Here is a 20,756-nt window from a genome sequence, read left to right as displayed (position 1 = left end):
TACTCTAAATTTTAAATGTTGTTAAAAGCATCACTACATAACTGTTAATGACCCTGAAGTAACTACATGTTATATACCTGAGGAATTTTCCACTGGAACATCATCTAGTTCCAACACTTCATAGTCATCACCAGCCCGGCCTAAACTTCTTTCATGTCTGGTCAAACATGGTTTGAAACTGACATATGCATGTCTTCTTCCATATCTCCTGCCTGTAATTGTCTGATAGCCTCCTGCTGATTTAGGCCAAGCAGTCTTGCTGGATTCTTGATCCATTACTGAAATAAAGGAAAAAAAAAAAAAAAGGGACAGCAATGACCTTTATTCTGGCAACATACATGGTATAAACTCACCAGATCATGTGCTACTGAACATCAAATGCACCTTACCAGTACCATAAAATATTCTTATTCACACAGTAGATCACTAAACCTGAAATACTGTATGATAAGACTTAGTAGCCTCTTCTTCCAAAAACATACCTTCTAAAATGTGGTTTTTTTGAAGGTATTTTGGATTTTTAAAATTAATTAGGTTATTTGGTACATTTTAGGTATACATAATGATCACATTCATCACAGGGAATCTGTACTTGTACATGATATATCCTGATTCTTCTTCTACCTCCCTTCAACCTCTCTTCCCCTCCTTATTAACAAGAGCAGTGTTTCCATTTTTTTTTCCTTTCCCTTCCTTCCTTTCCCCCACACCCCCTTCCTACTTCTTCTACCCATTTGAATTTTTTTTTCCTATTTCACAGTATTTATTATACATTTTGGTCCTTATTTACACTTTCAGTTTCTCACACCAGAGAAACAATGTGGTATTTATATATGTGTGTCCAATTTATTTCACTTAAGAGTATGGTCCCAAGGGGCATCCATTTAGCTATAAATGTCTCAAGTTTGTCTTTCTTTATGGCTGAGGAGCCTTCTGTTGTATAAAAAAAACCCACATCTTCTTTATCCATTCATCAGCTGATAGGCATTTTGGCTGATTTCCAAGATTTATTACAAACTGAGCCGTTATAAACATGAGTGTGCATATACTGCTGTGGTATTATGCTGTTAATTCTTTTGGGATATGAAATCTACCAGAAAAGATTTTTTTATATGTCAAATTGTTACACTGCCAAAACTCTTTACAGATTGGAGAATCATCTTCTAAACCACTAAGGTAAAATATCTTTCATGTACATGCTCACTATATATTTGATGAGTTAGTTATTAGCACAGAATATGGTAGTCAGTTACATTACAGTAACTACGTTCTTGTCAAAGACTACAGGTAACTTCCTTCAACGGTAAATGTATCATAGAGAAGCTAGATCACAATGTGTCCCAAAGCCTAAAATAAAATTTTAAAAAAAGTTGTGAGCCAAGTCAAACACACACTATTTTTGAAACTATAAATGAATGGTATACATTATGGCAAGAAAAGCCATCAACATTTAAATAACCTGAATATTAAGTTTTGATTACTGGATGATATATAGTAGTAAACCGCAGCATCTTTTACTAAATAGTGCTGTGTGTGTGTGTGTGTGTGTGTGTGTATTAAGTCTAAAGTTGCTTAGCCAATTATATATTACATATACTATGCAGAAACTAAACAAAATATTTCCTCACAGTATCTGGTATCTGACTTATTAACAAGCTTCACATGTTTTCCTCTACTGAATTAAGAATTAAAATCACTTCCGAGCAGGGGGAAAAAAGGAAACATGTTTATAACACACATTATCAAGAGTTACATTCTTTTATTTTAACATCTCAAAAAGCATGAGTTGGATACTGTTTTCCATTTTTAAAAAATTAAAAACTTCAGTTTAACATTAAGTGTTTTGATTATTTGTCCAATAATTTCAGAATCAATGCCCTTAACAATTTCTCCAAAGGAACAGTCTCCAATATGGAATGTAAACAGGAGTCAAGAGCTATGGCAATAAAAATTTCAGAATACTTTTTATATCAAGAATTAAAGGGCCAGGGATTTAGCTCAGTGGTTTTGCCGCCTGCTGCGCAAGCACAAGGACCTGAGTTCGATCCCTGGCACCAAAAAAAAAAAAAAGAATTAAAAATTAAGCTTTACAAATATTCAATAGATGGAACAAAACTGGCCCTGGGGGCTACATATTAGATGATGATATGTATTATATGCTACTGAAGTACGCAGAGAGAAACAGAAGGCTTTAACGCAGAAAACTGACATTTTCCTTACCTGATGGCTCTTTTTCAGTGTACTGTGACATATATGGCAATTTCTGTGTGTCCAGATCAGCAGAAATATTGATGTAATTTAGTTTTCACTCATATAGTGGATAAGCTTCAAAAGATTCCTACAAAAAATAATGGATTGAACGAACTATTAGTAATAAAAGAATAAAACAAAAATGGCAAATTGAGATTTCCTAGTAAAAATCTGTTAACCCTATAACTCAGAAAAATATAACGTGATCTGGCGAATCAATCAAAAAACCCTCAAATCTATCAAACTGGCTATATAAATCACAGATTTTCATCTGCTCGATATATTTTCCCCTCAGTATATGACGTCCTTATGATTGCCACTGACAAGAACACATAAAATTTGTAAGCAAACAAGCAAATACAGTGGAAGAAGTGCTGATGAGGATGTATGATCAAACTGTTTAGGAGTGGTCTATACTGTGCTATTTTTGCTTCATCAAGTACTATACATCTTTCAGCCTAACTTAGAATTATTCTTGAGCTTAAGAATAAGAAAGGGAGGCCATAGCACCGATCCTAGCACAGAGGAGGTGAGCCCCTTGGGTGCCAGCAGCACACCTTCCCCCACCTCACATCGAAATGAGAAGACATGCAAACAAGCCTCAAAACCAGACTTCCAGATCACCTACAGCAACCCCAAAGGAAAATCAGATGGAACACTCTGATACTCAACACCTGGGCTCCCTGAACTGGCAACCAAAGAGGATCTTGAAAAAATGAAATCAGAAATAATTTCTCAGTTAACAGCAGATTGTGCCCATAGTGCAAGACATGATTCATAAAGCTAGAGAGTACACAGATAAAAAAATTGAGGAGCTGAGGAACATGATGGAATCCCAATATAGGAAACAAATGGAATCCATAAAACAGATGCAAACAGATTTCCAGGAGATTAAAACTCTACTGAAAGTTTACGCACCAGAATGAGCCAATGTGAGGGCAGAACTGCAGATAAAGAAGATAAGATTGCAATTAGTGACAAGAAAAGAAAAATTCCTTTAAAATAGTAAGGGACCATGAGAGATCAATCCAGCAGCTGCCAATGAAAAGAAGAATTACATTAAGACTGATGAGAGTCAATGAAGAAACAGGAAAGAGTGCAGACAACGTAAAAAAAAGTTCACAGAAGTAATGGAAGAAAACTTCCCAAGCAGGGGAAAAGAACTTCACATACAGATAAGTGAGGCATATAGCACTCCAATTAGCCTCAATTAAAAAAAAAAAATCTACACATAGGCATATAATAAGATTCCAGAAACCCAACATAAGAACAAAATTCTACAAGGAGTGAGAGAAAAAAAACAAATCACATACAAAGGAAAGTCCACCAGATTCACAGCAGATTTCTCAATGCAAACCCTCAAGGCAAGAATGGCTTGCAATGATGTATTCCAAGCCTTAAAGGAAAACAGCCTCCAACCCAGACTGATGTACCCTGAAAAACTATCTTTTAAAATTGATGGAGAAATAAGATACTTTCATGACAAAGAGCATCTTAGGAACTTCATGAATACGAAACCAGCACTCCAAAAAGTTTTACACAATATCCTAGGAAAAGACAACAAGGATCACAACCCCAGGAAGCCTAGCAGAATGAATCCATCAGGCACAAGAAATTAAATGTAAAAGGGGAAAATTCAACACACACAAAAAGTCATGACACTGATAAATCAATACATATCAGTTATAACCATCAACATTAATGGTCTCAATTCATCAATCAAAAGAAATAGACTGGCAGAATGGGTCAGGAAGCGAGATCGAACAATATGCCGCATACAAGAAACACACTTAATTCAAAAGGAAACTCATAGACTGAAAGTTAAAGGGTGGAAAACAATACTCTATGGAACGGGAACCTGAAAAAAAGCAGGAATAGCTATCCTCTTTGCAGATCAACTGGATTTCAAACCAACACTGATTAACAGAGACGAAGAAGGACACTACATCCTTGTAAAGGGAACAATCCAAGAGGAAGAGATGACAATCATAAATATCTATGCACCAAACACTAGTGCGCCCAACTATATAAAACAAATACTAACAGACATCAAAAGTCATATATGCACTAATACAATTGTAGTGGGGGACCTCAACACCCCACTGTCACAAATAGATAGATCAACTAGACTAAAAATAAGTAATGAAATACTAGAACTCAATTGAACTCTTGAACAAATGAACTTAACAGATGTTTACAGAGTCTTCCACCCCACAAAATCAGAATACACATTCTTCTCAGCTGCACATGGGTCATTCTCCAAAATAGACCACATACTCACACATAGAACATGTTTAAGTAAGTGCAAAGGAATTGAAGTTATCCCCTGTATATTATCAGACCATAATGCGATAAAATTGGAGATCCATAGCAAAAGAAACTCAAAAAATTTCATAAACACACGGAAATTGAACAACACACTTCTGAATAACCAATGGGTCACAGAGGAAATTAAAGAAGAAATCAGACAGTTCCTTCAGTTAAATGACAATGATAATACAACATATCAGAATCTATGGGACACAATGAAAGCTTTCTTACAAGGGAAATTCATAGCAGTGAATATGCATATTGGGAAAACAGAACGAGCCCAATTAAACAACCTGATGCTGAACCTCAAGCTTCTAGAAAAAGAGCAGGACAAACCCAAAGCTCGTACAAGGGAGGAAATTATAAAGATCAGAGCACAAATGAATGCAATGGGGACTAAGAGACTGATACAAAAAAAATCAATGAAGCCAAGAGTTGGTTTTTTGAAAGAATAAACAAAATTGACAAACCCTTAGCCAAGCTCGTCAAAAAAAGGAAAGAAAAGGCCCAAATTCATGCAATTAGGAATGAAAATGGTGAAATTACAATGGCCCCAGCAGAAATCTAGAGGACCATCAATACCTACTTCCAGAACCTATATGCCAATAAGATGGAAAACACAGAAGAAATGGACAGATTCCTAGATACATATGAATTACCAAAGTTGAATGAAGAAGACCTAAAAATTCTAAGCAACCCAGTATCAGTCTATGAAATAGAAAACGTAATTAAAAAGTTACCAACTAAGAAAAGCCTGGGTCCTGATGGATTCACTGCTGAATTCTACAAGACATTTAGAGAGGAACTACTGCCACTACACTTTAAACTCTTCAATGAAATTGAAAGGGAAGCAATACTCCCAAATTCATTCCTGGAAGCAAGCATCACCTTGATCCCCAAAGCAGAGAAAGACCCAACTGAAAAAGAGAACTAGGCCAATCTCACTAATGAACACAGATGCAAAAATCCTTAATAAGATACTGGCAAATAGAATGCAGAAGATCATCAAGAAGATCATACACCTTGATCAACTGGGATTTATCCCAGGGATGCAGAGATGGTTCAACATATGCAAATCAATCAATGTAATACACTATATCAATAGAGCCAAGGACAAAAACCATAGGATTATCTCCATAGATGCAGAAAAAGCATTTGACAAAATCCAACATGCATTTATGATAAAATCCCTACAAAAAATTAGAATAGATGGTCTCTACCTCAAACTGATAGAAGCCATCTATGAAAAACCAACAGCCAATATCATACTAAATGGCCAAAAACTGAAATCCTTCACACTCAAATCAGGAACAAGACAAGGATGTCCACTAGCACCACTCTTATTCAATATAGTTCTGGAAAATTAGCCACAACAATTAGACAAGAGAAAGAAATAAAAGGAATAAAGACAGGTAATGAAGAAGTCAAATTGTCATTATTTGCAGATGACATGATACTCTATATAGAAGACCCCAAGAACTCCACCAAAAGTCTTCTAGACTTCATAACCAAATTCAGTCAAGCTGGTTACAAGGTCAACACACAAAAATCAATAGCTTTCCTCTACACCAATGACAGACTCACTGAGAGAGAAATAGGGCAAATAATTCCTTTCACAGTAGCATCCAAAAAACTGAAATACCTAGGAATCAACCTAACCAAAGAAAACAAAGACCTCTTCTCAGAAAACTATAGCACTCTGAAAAGAGAGATTGAAGATGATATCAGAAAATGGACAGACATCCCCTGCTCCTGGGTAGGAAGGATTAATATAGTGAAAATGGCCATAATTCCAAAACTGCTATATAGATTTAATGCAATTCTAATTGAGATCCCAGCAGCATACTTCATGGACCTTGAGAAAACAACCCAAAAATTCATTTGGAACAAGAAGAGACCCGGAATAGCAAAAGCAATTCTAGGCAACAGAGACATGCCGGGGGTATCACAATCCCCAACTTGAAACTATACTACAAAGCTACTGTGATAAAAACAGCATGGTACTGGCAAAGAAACAGACCTGAGGAGCAGTGGAACAGATTAGAAGATGCAGAAACAATGCCAGACACACTCAGCCATCTCATCTTTGACAAAGGAGCCAAACACCCTCACTGGAGGAAAGACAGCCTCTTTAAAAAATGGTGCTGGAAAAATTGGGTTTCAACTTGCCAAAGATTAAAACTAGACCTATATCTCTCACCATACACTAAACTAAAATCAAAATGGATTAAAGATCTAAATATTAAAACAGGAACACTGAAACAGATGGAACAGAGGTTAGGTAGAACTCTTGAAGACATTGGTGTAGGAAAAGATTTTATGAACAAAGCCTCAGTTGCCTGTGAACTAGCACAAACAATCAACTAGTGGGATCTGTTCTTACTAAAAAGCTTCTGTACAGCAAGAGAAACCACTAACCGTGTCAAGAGACAACCCACAATGTGGGAAAAAAATTTTCACAAATTGTCCCTCAGACAAAAGGTCTACCATCTAGAATCTATAAAGAACTTAAAAAAATCAGACCTCCCAAATTTAAAGACCCAATCCAAAAATGGGCATCTGAAATGAACAGACATTTCTCACACAAAGAAGTAGACATGGTAAATAAACATATGAAAAAATGTTCAACTTCACTGGTCACTGGAGAGATGCAAATAAAAACAACATTGAGATGCCACCTCACCCCAGAAAGAATGGCTGCTATCATAAAATCAACCAATGACAAATAGGGCTGTGGGGAAAGAGGAACACTGCTCCACTGCTGGTGGGAGTGTCCAGTGATGCAACCACTGTGGAAATCAGTATGGAGATACCTCAAAGAACTAGGACTGGAAGTGCCATTTGATCCAGGTATTCCCCTGCTGGGTATCTTCCCCAAAGAATTAAAAGAATCGTACCACAGTGATGTATGTGCACCCATTTTATAGCGGCACAGTTTGTAATAGCTAAAACTTGGAAACAGTCTAACTGCCCATTAACTGGTGACTGGATACAGAAGACTTTTTTTTTTTTTTAATAAAATGAAGTACTACTCAGCCTTAAAGAATGAGAAACTAGGGACATTTATAGCTAAATAGATGCACATTGAGGCCATACTCTCACATGAAATAAATAGGATACATGTGTAAATACCAAATAGTTTCTCTGGTGTGAAAAACTAAAAGTGTAAGTAAGGATCATAAGGTATAATAGATAATGTGAAATAGGAAGAAAAGGTCCAAAGGGAAAGGGGAAATGAGAGGGGTAGGGGAAAGGAAAGAAGGGAATGGAATTGATATGAAAAAATGAAAAAATAGAAACAAAGTCTTTGTAAACAGGGAAGAGTGGTGGGGGTGAAGAGAGAGCAGGGGAATAGGGAAAAAATAAGAACCAAGATACATCATGTAAAGGTACAAGATCCCAATGATGAATGTAACTGTATTGTATATCTAAAATATACCAATAAAGTTTACGAAAAACAAAAACACTGAACAGTTCTGAGCAGAGAAGAGACATCATATGACTTCAACCCTCTGGCCACAGTGTTGAATACCATAAAGGAAAACAAGGTCAAAGACAGGGCCCTGGTTAAAAAACTAGAAAAATAGTACTGCCAAGAAATCATAGTGGTTTAGAGCAGGGTAAAAGCAGAAGTGAGAAATGGGTTCTGGATATACTGTGAAAACAGAGCCAATAGAATTTAGACTCCAAGTTTTGCAGGATAGACTACTGGAAAAATGGACTTGCAATTAACTGATGGGGAGATTTTATGAAGAAGCAGATCTGGAGTAAATATCTTGAGTTCAGGTTTGGATGTGTTAAGTTTGAGATACTGGACATTATCTAATTAGCTATTAGACATTAGAGTGTAAATATTAAGTAGGAGTCTGGAGTTGACTGGAGAATTCTGAGCTGTTATCAAAATCTGGGAGTTGTCAATACAAGAGATAATACTCAAAAAGGGATGAACCTGGTAGAGATCACACAGTATACATATTGAAGTATAGAAAAACAAGGACTGAAGGGTCTGGGATTTAGCTCAGTGGTGCTGCTCCTGCCTCGCAAGCGCAAGGTCCTGAGTTCGATCCCTGGTACCAAAAACAAAACAGAAAAACAAGGACTGAACCTTAACAATCCCACTTTATGAGGCCAGGAAAAAATAATTCCAGAAAACCAACAGAGGCCGGTAAGAGAAGAGAAAAATTCAGGAGTGTCAGTATAAAGAGAAGAAAGTATTTCAGGTAGAACTGACCCACTGTGCTAAAACATGAAGTATGAGGAAGACCTACAATTGACCAGTAAAACAGCATGGAGGATATCAAAGATCTTGCTAAGGACAGCGTTAGCAGAATAGAGTATTCAAAGTCTGAGTGGAATGAAGAAAGAAAGAATAAAAGAACTGGTAAGTGGACAGGAATCATGAAAAGCACCATGTTCTTAAATTTCTTGAACATATTCATTTCATTGCTGTCCACCACTCTGATCTAAATTTACTTTGTTTTCAAGGCCAATTACCAACTACTTTCACAGCATCTTTTGATTGCACTACTAAGTCCTCTGGTTTGAATCCTGTTTTCCTCCCTTTACTACATGATTCTCAAGTATCTCAGCAAGTACATATAGGATTTGATATATAGGATTTGATTTCTTGGATGTCTGAAAGATATTTTTATCTTTTTCTCACATTTTAGTACAGCACAAGACCAAATCATATTTTCTAAACTAGTATTTTTTCTATTAAAAATTATCTGATGAATTTATTTCTCCTTCTGTAGGAAAACAAAATTTTTCTCTGTACATTATATATGATTCTTGTCTTAATTTGATATAATGCAAATGCACTGGGACTTCCTTAGGGGTGCCCTACATCTGATACAGCCAATGGCTAAGCTGTTATTTTTTTAATTTTTATTAGTACATGTACATAACACATCTTTATTTTTTTTACTTTCCCCTGCCCTCCTACCCTCTCCACCTCCCTTTATCTCTTGGTCCCCTTCCCATTTGCACAAGACTCTCTGTTTTCTATTATCTATCTTATATTTTTCTGTTTAAATTATTTATACTTTGGATTTCTCATATAAGAAAAACAATGCTAGACTTAAGCTTGTGTTGTTGTAATTCAAAGTCTCCTATTAGTGTCACAAAACTGTCCTTTTTTTCTTCTTTTTTTCTTTGTATTTGGCCTATCTGGGTTAATCCTTTGTCTATAAACTTTTCTTTCATATTTTCACTCCATGGGAGACTTTCACTTGCCTTTTTAGCCTTCCATTATTCTCTAATATAATCTTTTAAATTTCTTTTATTTTCTGCTTATTTTCAATAGCCCATCTTGTTTTACGAATAAGTAGATCAGAATGTCTCTGTAAATATTAATAATTTTATCTGAGGCCTCTATAATCAGGTTTATATGACAGTGTTCACTCCTATCATAAGTATAAAAAGAAAAGAGAGGAGAGGGAATGAATAAAGATTATACTTATTAGGCAAGATTAAAATGGTTAATTCATCAGTTACAAGTCTGTATTTTAAACTTCAATGACTACTGAGTTAGTCTGCTCCTTGTACTATCTACCTAATAAATAACATATAAATAACATAGTAAATAACATATGACTGACTCCTTTCAAATGCTTTGGAGAATTTACATACTTATTAATTTTTTAAAATTATATAAATTTGTTGCTCAGAATTAAAGGAGTGAATCAGAAAGTTTTAATTCTGGATCTTTTGACTCCTAACCTAAAGGTCATTACTATCACTTTAGGAGATTATGTCAGCAGCTCTAGAGAGGCTACATAATTTTTAAAGCCACTGAAAGAAAAGCAGACATAAGATACGTACCTCCCTCATTAAAGTGTTTGAATGTTCTTTTTATCAGAATGCAATGTATCTATTACATTGTCTAGCATGGTATGCATTAAAATGTTGGCTGAATTAATCAATGGGACGATTCTGTGCTTCTTTCCCTGATAGAATGTGATATCCTGAAAATTTTTCTTATATAGCAACCTGTACCTTCCAATTTTAGGAGTTGATAACAAGTAGAATCATTCACTTTCAAATTCTACAAATGGACCACTGCAGAAACAATAATAAGGTCTAAATATAAGCAATTTTAAACATTCAACTGTTAAAATTTCTAAGGTAAAATGGGTTTGCCACTTCTGGTAAAACCAAAAGGTAATCTGATATAATGACAAGCATGTTTAAATATTTCTCTAAAAACTTTTTTGTACACTATTATATAAAAGGAATAATAAATTCAGAATTATTATAGCAAAAATTACGTTAAAAAACATGATCCAAGCATAGAGTAGATGTAATCAGAAACAGATCTTGAGATCAAACAAAAATTTTATATTCAAGTAATTGAAAAATTGTTTTTTCCAATTTGTTATGGTAAAGCCTCTACTTCACTAAAATGTTTATAAATTCTTATGCTCTCTAGATATTCTATTTTTAAGAAAGAAAATATAGAGAGAAGTATGTGAAAAATGAACTGAATGGCATATACTCAGCACATTAGATCTATAAAGATTTTCTGATTTACTACAAGTACAACTAACTGGCTAAGGGGGAAACAGGAATAAAGGGGAACCAACAAAGACAAACAAGAAATATTAAAAAAAGAAATGTAAAAATAATCCTCAAAATTACCTCTCAGTTAAAATTTCTGATTCAAATGTGCTACAAATAAGAAGGTTTCTGGCTCACCCTACCCTCATTTGCAATGTGCAATTCAAGTCCATTTAGAATAAAGCAACAGCAAAGACTTACTTCTATGTCAATGGTTCAAGGAAAACAACAAACAAAAACAACAGCTCTACAAGAAAACAGAAAAATCAATGTTATATGTAATAAAATGTAATAAATTAAAAAATTCAATGTGATACACATCAAAATTTAGTTTCATTTGATGATTAACGTTAAATATGCTCAAAATAAATATCTTCACAATACTTAAGATATTTACATATGTGCTAAATACAAGAAAAAGCACACATGTGAGATGAGTGGGAAGGGTATGGAGAAAGAAGTATGGCAAAGTACTGAAGTGTATGTGGGAGCTCCTAGTACCCTACAGTGTGGAAATTTTAATAAAAGCTTTCAACAAAGTATTTCCCTTTGCTATGCAATAATCAGAAGAATTATTTGCACATTAAAAAGTATAACTCTCAAGTGTATAGTTTAATGCATTTTTATACATACATTAATTTGAACAATTACCACCCAGATCAAGATACCAAACTTAGCATTACTTCAGAAGGTTCCATCTTCCAAGTCATTACCTCCCCAATCTAGAGGCAACCAGTTTCATGACTTCTATTAGCTCAAATTAGTTTTTCCTGTTTTAACCTTCATGCAAGTGGAATTATATAGTATGAACTCCTTTGTGTCCATCTACTTTCATTTGACACATTTCTAGAGTCATTTACACTGTACATGTTTTTCACCTTTCTTAGGTATAATATGACCTGGAATTAGTCAATGTAAGACTATGTTTAGCTTTAACAGGTATTGCCAGTTTTCTAAAGTGGGTGAACCAATTTACACTTCCACCATCAATATATGAGTGTCAAATTTTTCTTATCCTTGGTAAATTTGATACTGTCATTCTCTTAATTTCAATCACTCTGGTAGGAATGCAGTGCTACCTCACTGTGTCATTTCTCTGATGCGCAACATCTTGAGAAAATTCACCTATGCCCACTGGTCTTTTTCAATGTATTATTTTGTGAAGAATCTTTAGTTTTCACACATTTAAAAAAAATCAGTTTATGTTTTTCTTTTTAGATTTCTAAGTTATTTACATTTTTTCAGGACAAGTCACTGATCAGATTCCTTTACTGTGAATACATTCTTGGAGTCCATGGCTTGCTTTTTCCCTTTTTTAATGATGTGCTGAAAAGTAGATATTCTTAACTTTATGTGGTCTAATTTACATATTTTGTTTTATTTGCCTATCCCAAGGTCATGAAAATACTCTTCTTGGTTTTCTCCTAGAAGCTTGATAGCTTTATCTTTTAAATTTAGACCTATAATCCAACTAAAATTGACCTCTGAATACAGTATTTGTTAACGGTCAAGTTGATTGTTTTTTCCTAGTGAGTATACAGTTGACCTAGCACAACTTATTAATAATAAACTCTTTGTAAATTCACTGGGTCATGTGTCATAAATTAAGAAATCATATAATGTGAAAGTCTATTTTAGATGATCATATTTTTCTCTTGGCCTTTTAGTCTACGTACATTCTAATACAACACTGTCTTAATTATTCAAACTTCATAACAAGTCTTAACAACAGGAATACTGGCATTTAATGCTTTTTAAATGTGCCAACCCAAGTCCTTAGCCCCCCGCCAAATTCCACGGTTTTAACTGTGGGTACACTGTACTTAAGAGATTAAGCATGTGAGTGGGTGGGGGTGAGAGATTCAATCTCCTACTACATAGACTTGGACTATTTTCCATTTAAGAATTTTTTAAAGTCTCAGCATAATTTTGTAATTTTCAGCACAGAAATTTTGCCCAAGTTTTATTAGGTATATTCTTAGTTACCTTACCTATTTTGGTGCTACTCTAAATGTACTTTAAAATTTTTATTTTACCCTTCTTTGTTGCTGGTACACAAATTACACTTAATTTTTGTTTAGTGGTCTCGTATCCAATCACCACCTTGCTAAAATCACTATTAATAGTTTGTTGGTAAATGAATTTCGATTTTACTTCTTTCCTTTCTAAATTTTATATGTATTTTATTTTATTTACCTGGGGGAACTGATTCGGACTCCAATACTGTGTTGAAAAGAGGGAGACATATTCATCAAGCATGAATCAACAGTTTTTCACGAGTATGTTAAGCATAAATTTTTTGTTGTTGATATACTTTATCAAATTAAGGATGTTTCCTTCCATTCCTAGTTTGATAAGAATTTGTATCACAACCATACACTGAATTTTATCAAATGATTTCTCAAAATTTTGAGATTACCCTATAGATTTCTTTTATTAAAATGATAAAGTGATGGATTACATTTATTTTAAAACATTAAAACAATTTTGCATTCCTGGAACAAATGGTCTTAACATATCCTTACATATCACTTTTTATTTTTATATCTTGAGAAATATTGAGCAATAATTGTTCTGTCATGTTGTTACTAGGTTTTCTTATTATGTTAAAATTATTGGGCCAGGGATTTAGCTCAGTGGTTCCACCGCCTGCCTCTCAAGCACAAGGTCCTGAGTTCGATCCCCGGTACCAAAAAAAAAAACAAAACATAAAGTATTCTGAGACACGTCCCCTCTTTAATTCTCTTGAAGTCTATGCAAATCTGATATTATATCTTACTTAAATAAATGGAAGATTTATCAGTGAAACCCCATAAGCCTACAGTTTCTTTGTGAAAAGATCTTTGGTAAATTTGATTTCCTTCATAGACACAACCCAACTCAGATTTCTGATTTTTTTTTCATGTATGTTTGGGCAAACTGTGCTTTTCATGAATTTATGATCTTTAAGTTGTCAAATGTATTAGTATAATGTCATTTTTAATTTAATTAGCAGGATCTGTACTGACAATTCTTTTTTTCATCCCTGGTCTTCATAATTTGTTATCCCCCTTCTCTTGTTTTTCTTAATCAGTTCATTGCAGGTTTTTATAATAAAAATATTCTAAGGACACTGTAAAACTTTGTTCTACTAATTTCTATTTTTTTATACTACTTCTTTCTAATTTGGGGGATTTATTGCTTCTGAGTTAAAACATATTATACTATTGACCTCCAACCTACCTTCTTTACTAGTATGTGTAAAAAGCTATAAACTTATCTCTAAGAATTCTTTAGTTGCATTTCATAAATTCTGATCTATAATAATTATTTTTCAGAGTAAAATGTTTTCTAAGTTACACAGCAACTTTGTTTTTCATCCACAGGCAATTTAATTTACAAATACAGTATTGGAAGCTTTTCTAGTTATTTGTCTGTTACTGAGCTGTAATTTAACCTGATAGGAGTCATAAAACATCAGTGTATAATTTCAATCCTTTGAAAAGAATATGTCTTTATGGCTCAGAATATTTTGGCAATGTTTCATGTGCACTTAAAAATAATACACAATCTTCAGTTGTTAGATATGTCATAAAAATGTCAATTAGGTCAAGTTGATTAATCTTGTCATTCAAATAAATTATTCCCTTACGACTATATCTAATTGATGTTGTTACTTTACTTTAGATATATCTCCAGCTACGAATGCAGATCTGTCTTTTAGTTATATTAATTTCTGTCTTACATATTTGGAAACTGTGACATTAGGCAAACACACAGTAGGATTATTATGTTTTCTTGATAGATGGATACTTATTATTAAATTATTTTCATCCTGATCTCTCATAATATTTTCTTCCTTAAATCTATTTTGGTGTTAATATACTCATATCAATTTTCTTGGTAGCACACACCTGTAATCTCAGCTATTTGGGAGGCTGAGGCAGGAGGATCCCAACTTCTGAGACCATCCTAGGCAACTCAGTGAGACCCTGTCTCAAAATAAAATTTAAAATTGGGCTGAAGATATAGTTTAGTGGCAGAGTGTTTGCCTACTGTGTACACCCTGGGTTCAATCTTCAGTACAAGAAAATAAAAAAGACTTGATTTATCTTTTATTTCCATTTTATCTGTGCTTTTAAATTAAATCTGTGCTTTTTTTATAAGTAGAATATAATAGGTTTTGCTTATATAGTCTGACAATCTTTATATTCACTTAAGTCTTTAACCCATTTACATTACCAATACAGTCTGGCTTAAGTGTACCATATTATTAAAATTTTCCTGGGCTGCAAGAGGATTTAGTAGGAGGTTGTGCATGTTGTCCTTTTCATCTGCTCTGTGGTTGAAGCAGTAGTATTAAGATAGCCTGGGAAAAACATCAGTTTCCCAAGTTAGAAATCAAAATGGTTCACAATGGTCCACAGTTCTGTCCTGATGCCAGATGGCACTTGTGTAGTCTTAACCTGGTTAGTATAAAGCAGCCCCACCATCTCAGACACCACACCCATTGCACAGGCTCCAGTTGCCCTTCGAACCAGATGAATGTTGCTCTGTTATATAACTTCACCAACCAAGCCTAGTCTTTTTTCCCAGTTGGTCACAGCCTGGGATTCAGTGTATAAATCCAATACTGCATGTCTTATGCATAACTGTTTTAAAGGATTTTATTTTGTGTATTATATATAGATACATAGATAGATATAGATATATATATCAGTAGTGTACAATGCCATATAATGTAAAGAGGAAGAATCTACCTGTGAACAATGTAACCAAGTGTCAAACCAACTACAACACCAAATAAACCTTGAACAGTGAAAAGAAAAAAAAAATTTTTTTTCATTTATCACCTTTTTTTCCCTAATTCCTTTTCTTTACTTCTTTAGTATTTATCAAATCTTTTTATCATCGCATTTATTTTACCTACCAGCTTTTTTGATATACCTTTTAATATCTTTTTTAGTCATTTCCCTAGAAATTACAAAATGCAAACTTACTGTATGCTAGATGCTATTTCCTAAGAGTTCTAGATAACTTATCTCCCACTGAAGAGTCTTTTAAGTTTTGTTCTGGCATACAATTATATTTCAGAATGATCATCTTAATCCTATAGTAGATTGGATTTGGACTATGCTAGGGCAAGTCCATTTTAGTTTGTCCTTACTTGACAGTATAAACCTATACTTGTATTGTCTATTTCAATCTAATTCTTTTCTCATGCCCCAAGTAATGCAAGAACTTCATATCAGTTTGACTCCATTTTGTTTTCACACATTTTGTTGTTTTCATGTATCACACTCTACATGAGACCTATCAATATTATTATTTTTTCCCCAAACATCAATAATCTTCAACAGTCCTTTCTAAAGATGTCCACACCTTATGCCACTTCCATATCCCCAACTGTCCAATGTTCCTTCAACCTACATAATAACCTTTAATATCTGATACGAGTCTGGTGGTGACAACTTCTTTTTGCTTTTGTCTAAAGATGCCTATATTTTCCTTTTTTGAAGTTCAATTATACTTTATTCAAAGTTGAAAAATGTACCATACTGCATTACTGCAAAAATTCACTGGTACAAAACACTTTGCAGCTGGTGAGTTGGCAATAAAAAGTTGATTTTTAAACTTGTTACTACAAATTATTGTTAGAGTACTTTGCAAATTCAGAATTTCAAACTGCATTTTCTTTTCCAAGTTGCCCACAGTACTTGAGGTTCCTGAAGCTAAGGCAGCTGTTTCAAAGGAAAGAGAGGAGGAGGTAGCAGAAGTCAAGGGATTTCCATCTCACGGTCAATCCCCATGTATTTCAGGGCGTCAGGCTGGCTGTATCTGTAATGGAAGAACAGCTCTTCACTGGTCTGGATGGCCCTCTTCACAAAGATGCTGATCCTGTGGTCGCTGTTCACCATCATGACTTTTGCACAGCAATTCGATTTACCGAGTGATTCGCAAAACGAATTTTGTTGCCCTCGTGGGTTACATCCACCACAAAATCGTTGTTCAAATTGGACAAGAAGCTGCACATGTATTTATCATACACTTTGCCTCTTTGGTCTGCTTCATCTTGAGAAATAATCTCTCCACAGTATTCCAAGATGAACTCATTTTTCTGCAAAGGATCTTTTATGAAAATCCCCTGGCCTGCTACATCCGATGGTGCCAGCAGTAAATGCTTTTTGGAGCCCCGCTGGATGTTACAATTCTTGCAGGACACGTTCTTGCTGTCCCAGTGGTCTGCAGCTCCACACGTCAGGCAGAGGTCTGGGTCACACTGGCTGATAGCCAGGTAGCATGGGCACTGCTTGGTGTTGCACTGTGCTTTACAGCAGCACCCAAGAAAGCGGTTCTGACACTCTGAACTACACTAACAAAACTTTTCACAAAAATTTTGTGCTATCACACAAGGGCACGAACTGTTCACAAGGCTTCCGTGGATGGTCACAGGGTTGACAGTTGTAAACATGGTTAGAGGAGCCATCCTTTTTCAGGTGCATCTTTCTGCAGTGTGCAGCCCACAAGCGGTGTTTCTCTTTTCCTCTTCTTTCCTGGAGGAGTGTCCATGTCTTCAGCAGGAGCGGGTGCTATGATGCTAGATTCTTTGACTCTAAACTCATACACCTGTCTGCATGTTTTGGTCCCAATCAACCTGGCGATAGCACAGAAATTATCACAGTAAGTGCCGATGAGGGCGCTGAACATCGAGGCTTCAGCACCACTCCACTCCACATTCTCAGGAGGTTCAACATATGGCTTCATTTTTATTGGGGTCTGACACCAAGAATTTGCTTCAGAGGAGCTTGAAGTTTCATCCTTTTCTCTTCTTCTTTATCGTTATTCTCTCCCCCAGGTTCAGTCCCTGCTTGTGTCACTGTCAATGTCCTTCGACTCCAGCACATTGATGGTGGGGGTACTGGGCCTGCTGCTGTTGTTTGGGAGCCAGCCTCGCTTGTGGACCCAGGGGCGCTTGGGCAGGGTCTTTATCCGCTCAGCTGTGAGGGCAGCAGCAAACTCCTTCCCTCCCTCCAGGTGCTGGTAACATTGTGGTCCACAAGGCTTGTTGTCCAGAGCACAGAGTTTCTGTGTTTTTCTGCTTGTATGCGTTGGGTGTTGCGTGAAAGGCATCTCGACTATCCTCTAAATCCTTCTGCTTATCTTCTTCATCGGGATCGTCTCCATGCATCATCGTCGTCATCATTGTATTGACCAACAGCATTCACTAACTCCACAAAAATTTCATCGTTTATAAACTCACACTCTCAATCTCCACGGACTCTACCGTCACAATTTTTTATTAGTTCTTCAATGAAAGTGTCATCCTGGTCTAGGACTTCATGCCCCAAGTAAGTTATGTTATGTAAAACAGTTTCATCTTCTACCTTCCTAGTCCCTCACAGTGAGCTCACAGAAGTCATGATGTACACGGGCTATATCCTCTGTTTCCATTCTTGGTTTAAAATTTCCATTCTTTCCGAAATTTTTTGATGATTAGAACTAAACATGCTCTTTACTTCACCAGCTCGTCTGAACCTCTTGAGCTCAGTCACATGTACTCTGATTTTACACACTTCCGCCAACAAACAGGTCCCTTCTCTGATTTCTTCCCTGTCTGGCCCATGATTACTCCTGTAGAAGTGCCATCGCCTGTCCCAGTTGCAGTTGCCGCTGTGTCTTTGTTCTTTCGCCTTGTTTTTTCACCGAGCACACGGCGCCTCTCAGGAAGGTGGTGGACAAGCAGACAAGGACTTGGCCCCTCGATGGGGCCCAGAGCCTGCCGTGGGCGAAAGGCGGGAGCAAGCTGCCTATATTTTCAATGGGAATAGAATTCTAGAATGGTGGTGGTGGTTCTTCTTTTTCTGGCATTGTAATGATGTGTCATTTTATTGTTTTCTAGCTTCTATGGTGTCAGTTGAAAAGTTTATGTCATTTGAGCTAAATAATATAATCAGACATCTACCAGTTGAGGGTGCTTGTTATTGTATAAAAGTTAGTGTATTAAAGAAATAAAACTCATAATTTACAGATGATACGAAGGTATATAAAATTAGAAGAGTGCTTACAGATAAACTTGTACAAAGATAAATATTTAACTGGTTAAGAGATACAAAGTCCATATAAAAATGTATTATCTTATACCAACACATAGCTAGGAAACTCAATTATAAATTTTATCTAAAAAGGTTATAATTTATAATAGCAGCCACAATCTCTGGAAGTAAACCCAATGAAAATGTAGAACATTACTGAGAGAAACTACATAAATGGAGGGAAATATCAAATTCACTGGCCTGGAAGAGTCAATTTTAGGAATACCAATTCTCTCAAAATAATCTATATGGTAAATATAATCCTACTAAAATTCCTCAGACATTCTGTTGGAGAAACTGAAGAAGCGACTTTAAAACTTAAATGAGAATGAGCCGAGGATTTAGCTCAGTGGTTTCGCCGCCTGCTGCGCAAGTGCTAGGACCCGAGTTCAATCCTCGGTACCAAAAAAAAAAAAAAAAGACATAAGCTGCTTCTGGGCCAGGAATTTTAGCTCAGTGGTTTCACCACCTGCTGCGCAAGCACAAGGACCCGAGTTTGATCCCCGGTACCAAAAAAAAAAAAAAAACCTTAAATGAGAATGCAGATGGTCAAGAATAGTCAAGATAACCTTTAAAAAGAACAAGGCAGAAAGATTTTTAACTCAGAAAGCAAACTTTTAAAACATTCTAATTAATACAATAAGTCATTAGGAAATGGGTAAATAGATCAATAGAACAGAATGAAGAAATATCATCCAATAGACAAACTTTCTGCAATAATGAAACTCTACAGTGTTCAAACCCAAATTAAGTTTCATTTTAAGCAGTCACACATAGTGGATGCCACACAGGGCAGTAGAGAAATGAATATGCACTATATACACTTGACTTTTAACGCTACATTACAGCATTAAAAAAAGATGTTTTTCACTACATCCACTAACTGGATACTGATGGAGAAATTGGCCTACATTTACTCAAAAAATGCAACAGTCAATTTCAAAATGGTTGTAGACTGGAACATAAAAGGTAAAATAATAAATCTTCTAAGAGATAAACAAAATCTTTACAATGCTGGGGTAGGGAAAGATTTTTTTTTTAACTATGGCACACAAAAACAAGAATTTCCTAAAAAAAGAAAAGGCCAATAACCTGTACCACAATAGAATTACAACTTCTGTTCAGGGCTGAGGATGTAGCTCAGTTGGGAGTGCTTGCCTAGCATGTATTAGGCCTTGAGTTGCTTACCAGTTCCAAAATAAAACAAAACAAAAACTGGAAAGACTGAAAAGAAGCCACAAAAGAGAAAAGAAATCTGCATTACATATAAGTAACAAAGAGTCCATGTCTACAACATATAAAGAATTTATAAAAATAAAAAGATATGATAGCCCAAAAGAAATGTGAAAATACAAAGAGGCACAGAAATTAATACTCAAGTGGCTAAAAAATATATAAAAGGTGTTAATTTCCTAACGTGGCTGAAAATCTGAGTTAAAAAAAGAACCTAGTAAATTATCAGTATACTTAAGATATCAAAATTATTAATTAACTTCTGTGGTACAGGCAACTGAACATGGGGCATCATGCATGCTAGGCAAGTAGTCTACCACAGAGTTACATCAC

General features: G+C 35.3%; 1 protein-coding gene and 1 pseudogene across 2 annotated transcripts in view; both read right to left on the bottom strand.

The window, feature by feature from the left end:
- Pja2 (praja ring finger ubiquitin ligase 2) overlaps positions 1 to 20,756 on the bottom strand; it is a 73,747-nt gene that overhangs the window by 42,195 nt on the left and 10,796 nt on the right. For both annotated transcript variants that reach the window (XM_004841764.4, XM_004841765.4), the window contains exons 2-3: positions 2,221 to 2,338; positions 78 to 278 (exon numbers count right to left, since the gene is read on the bottom strand). In XM_004841764.4, the coding sequence (XP_004841821.2) occupies positions 78 to 278; positions 2,221 to 2,251 (232 nt within the window). In that variant the 5' untranslated portion in view covers positions 2,252 to 2,338. The remainder of the gene's footprint in view (positions 1 to 77; positions 279 to 2,220; positions 2,339 to 20,756) is intronic.
- LOC147826557 (histone-lysine N-methyltransferase EZH2 pseudogene) lies at positions 16,686 to 18,910 on the bottom strand (annotated as a pseudogene).

Source organism: Heterocephalus glaber, unplaced genomic scaffold (genome assembly GCF_053883595.1).
Source record: "Heterocephalus glaber isolate CG9 unplaced genomic scaffold, H.glaber_assembly_v1.0 deba00001465, whole genome shotgun sequence".
Lineage (NCBI taxonomy): Eukaryota > Metazoa > Chordata > Mammalia > Rodentia > Bathyergidae > Heterocephalus > Heterocephalus glaber.
Note: the sequence above shows the minus strand (reverse complement) of the source record. Positions and strands in the feature narration are given on the sequence as shown.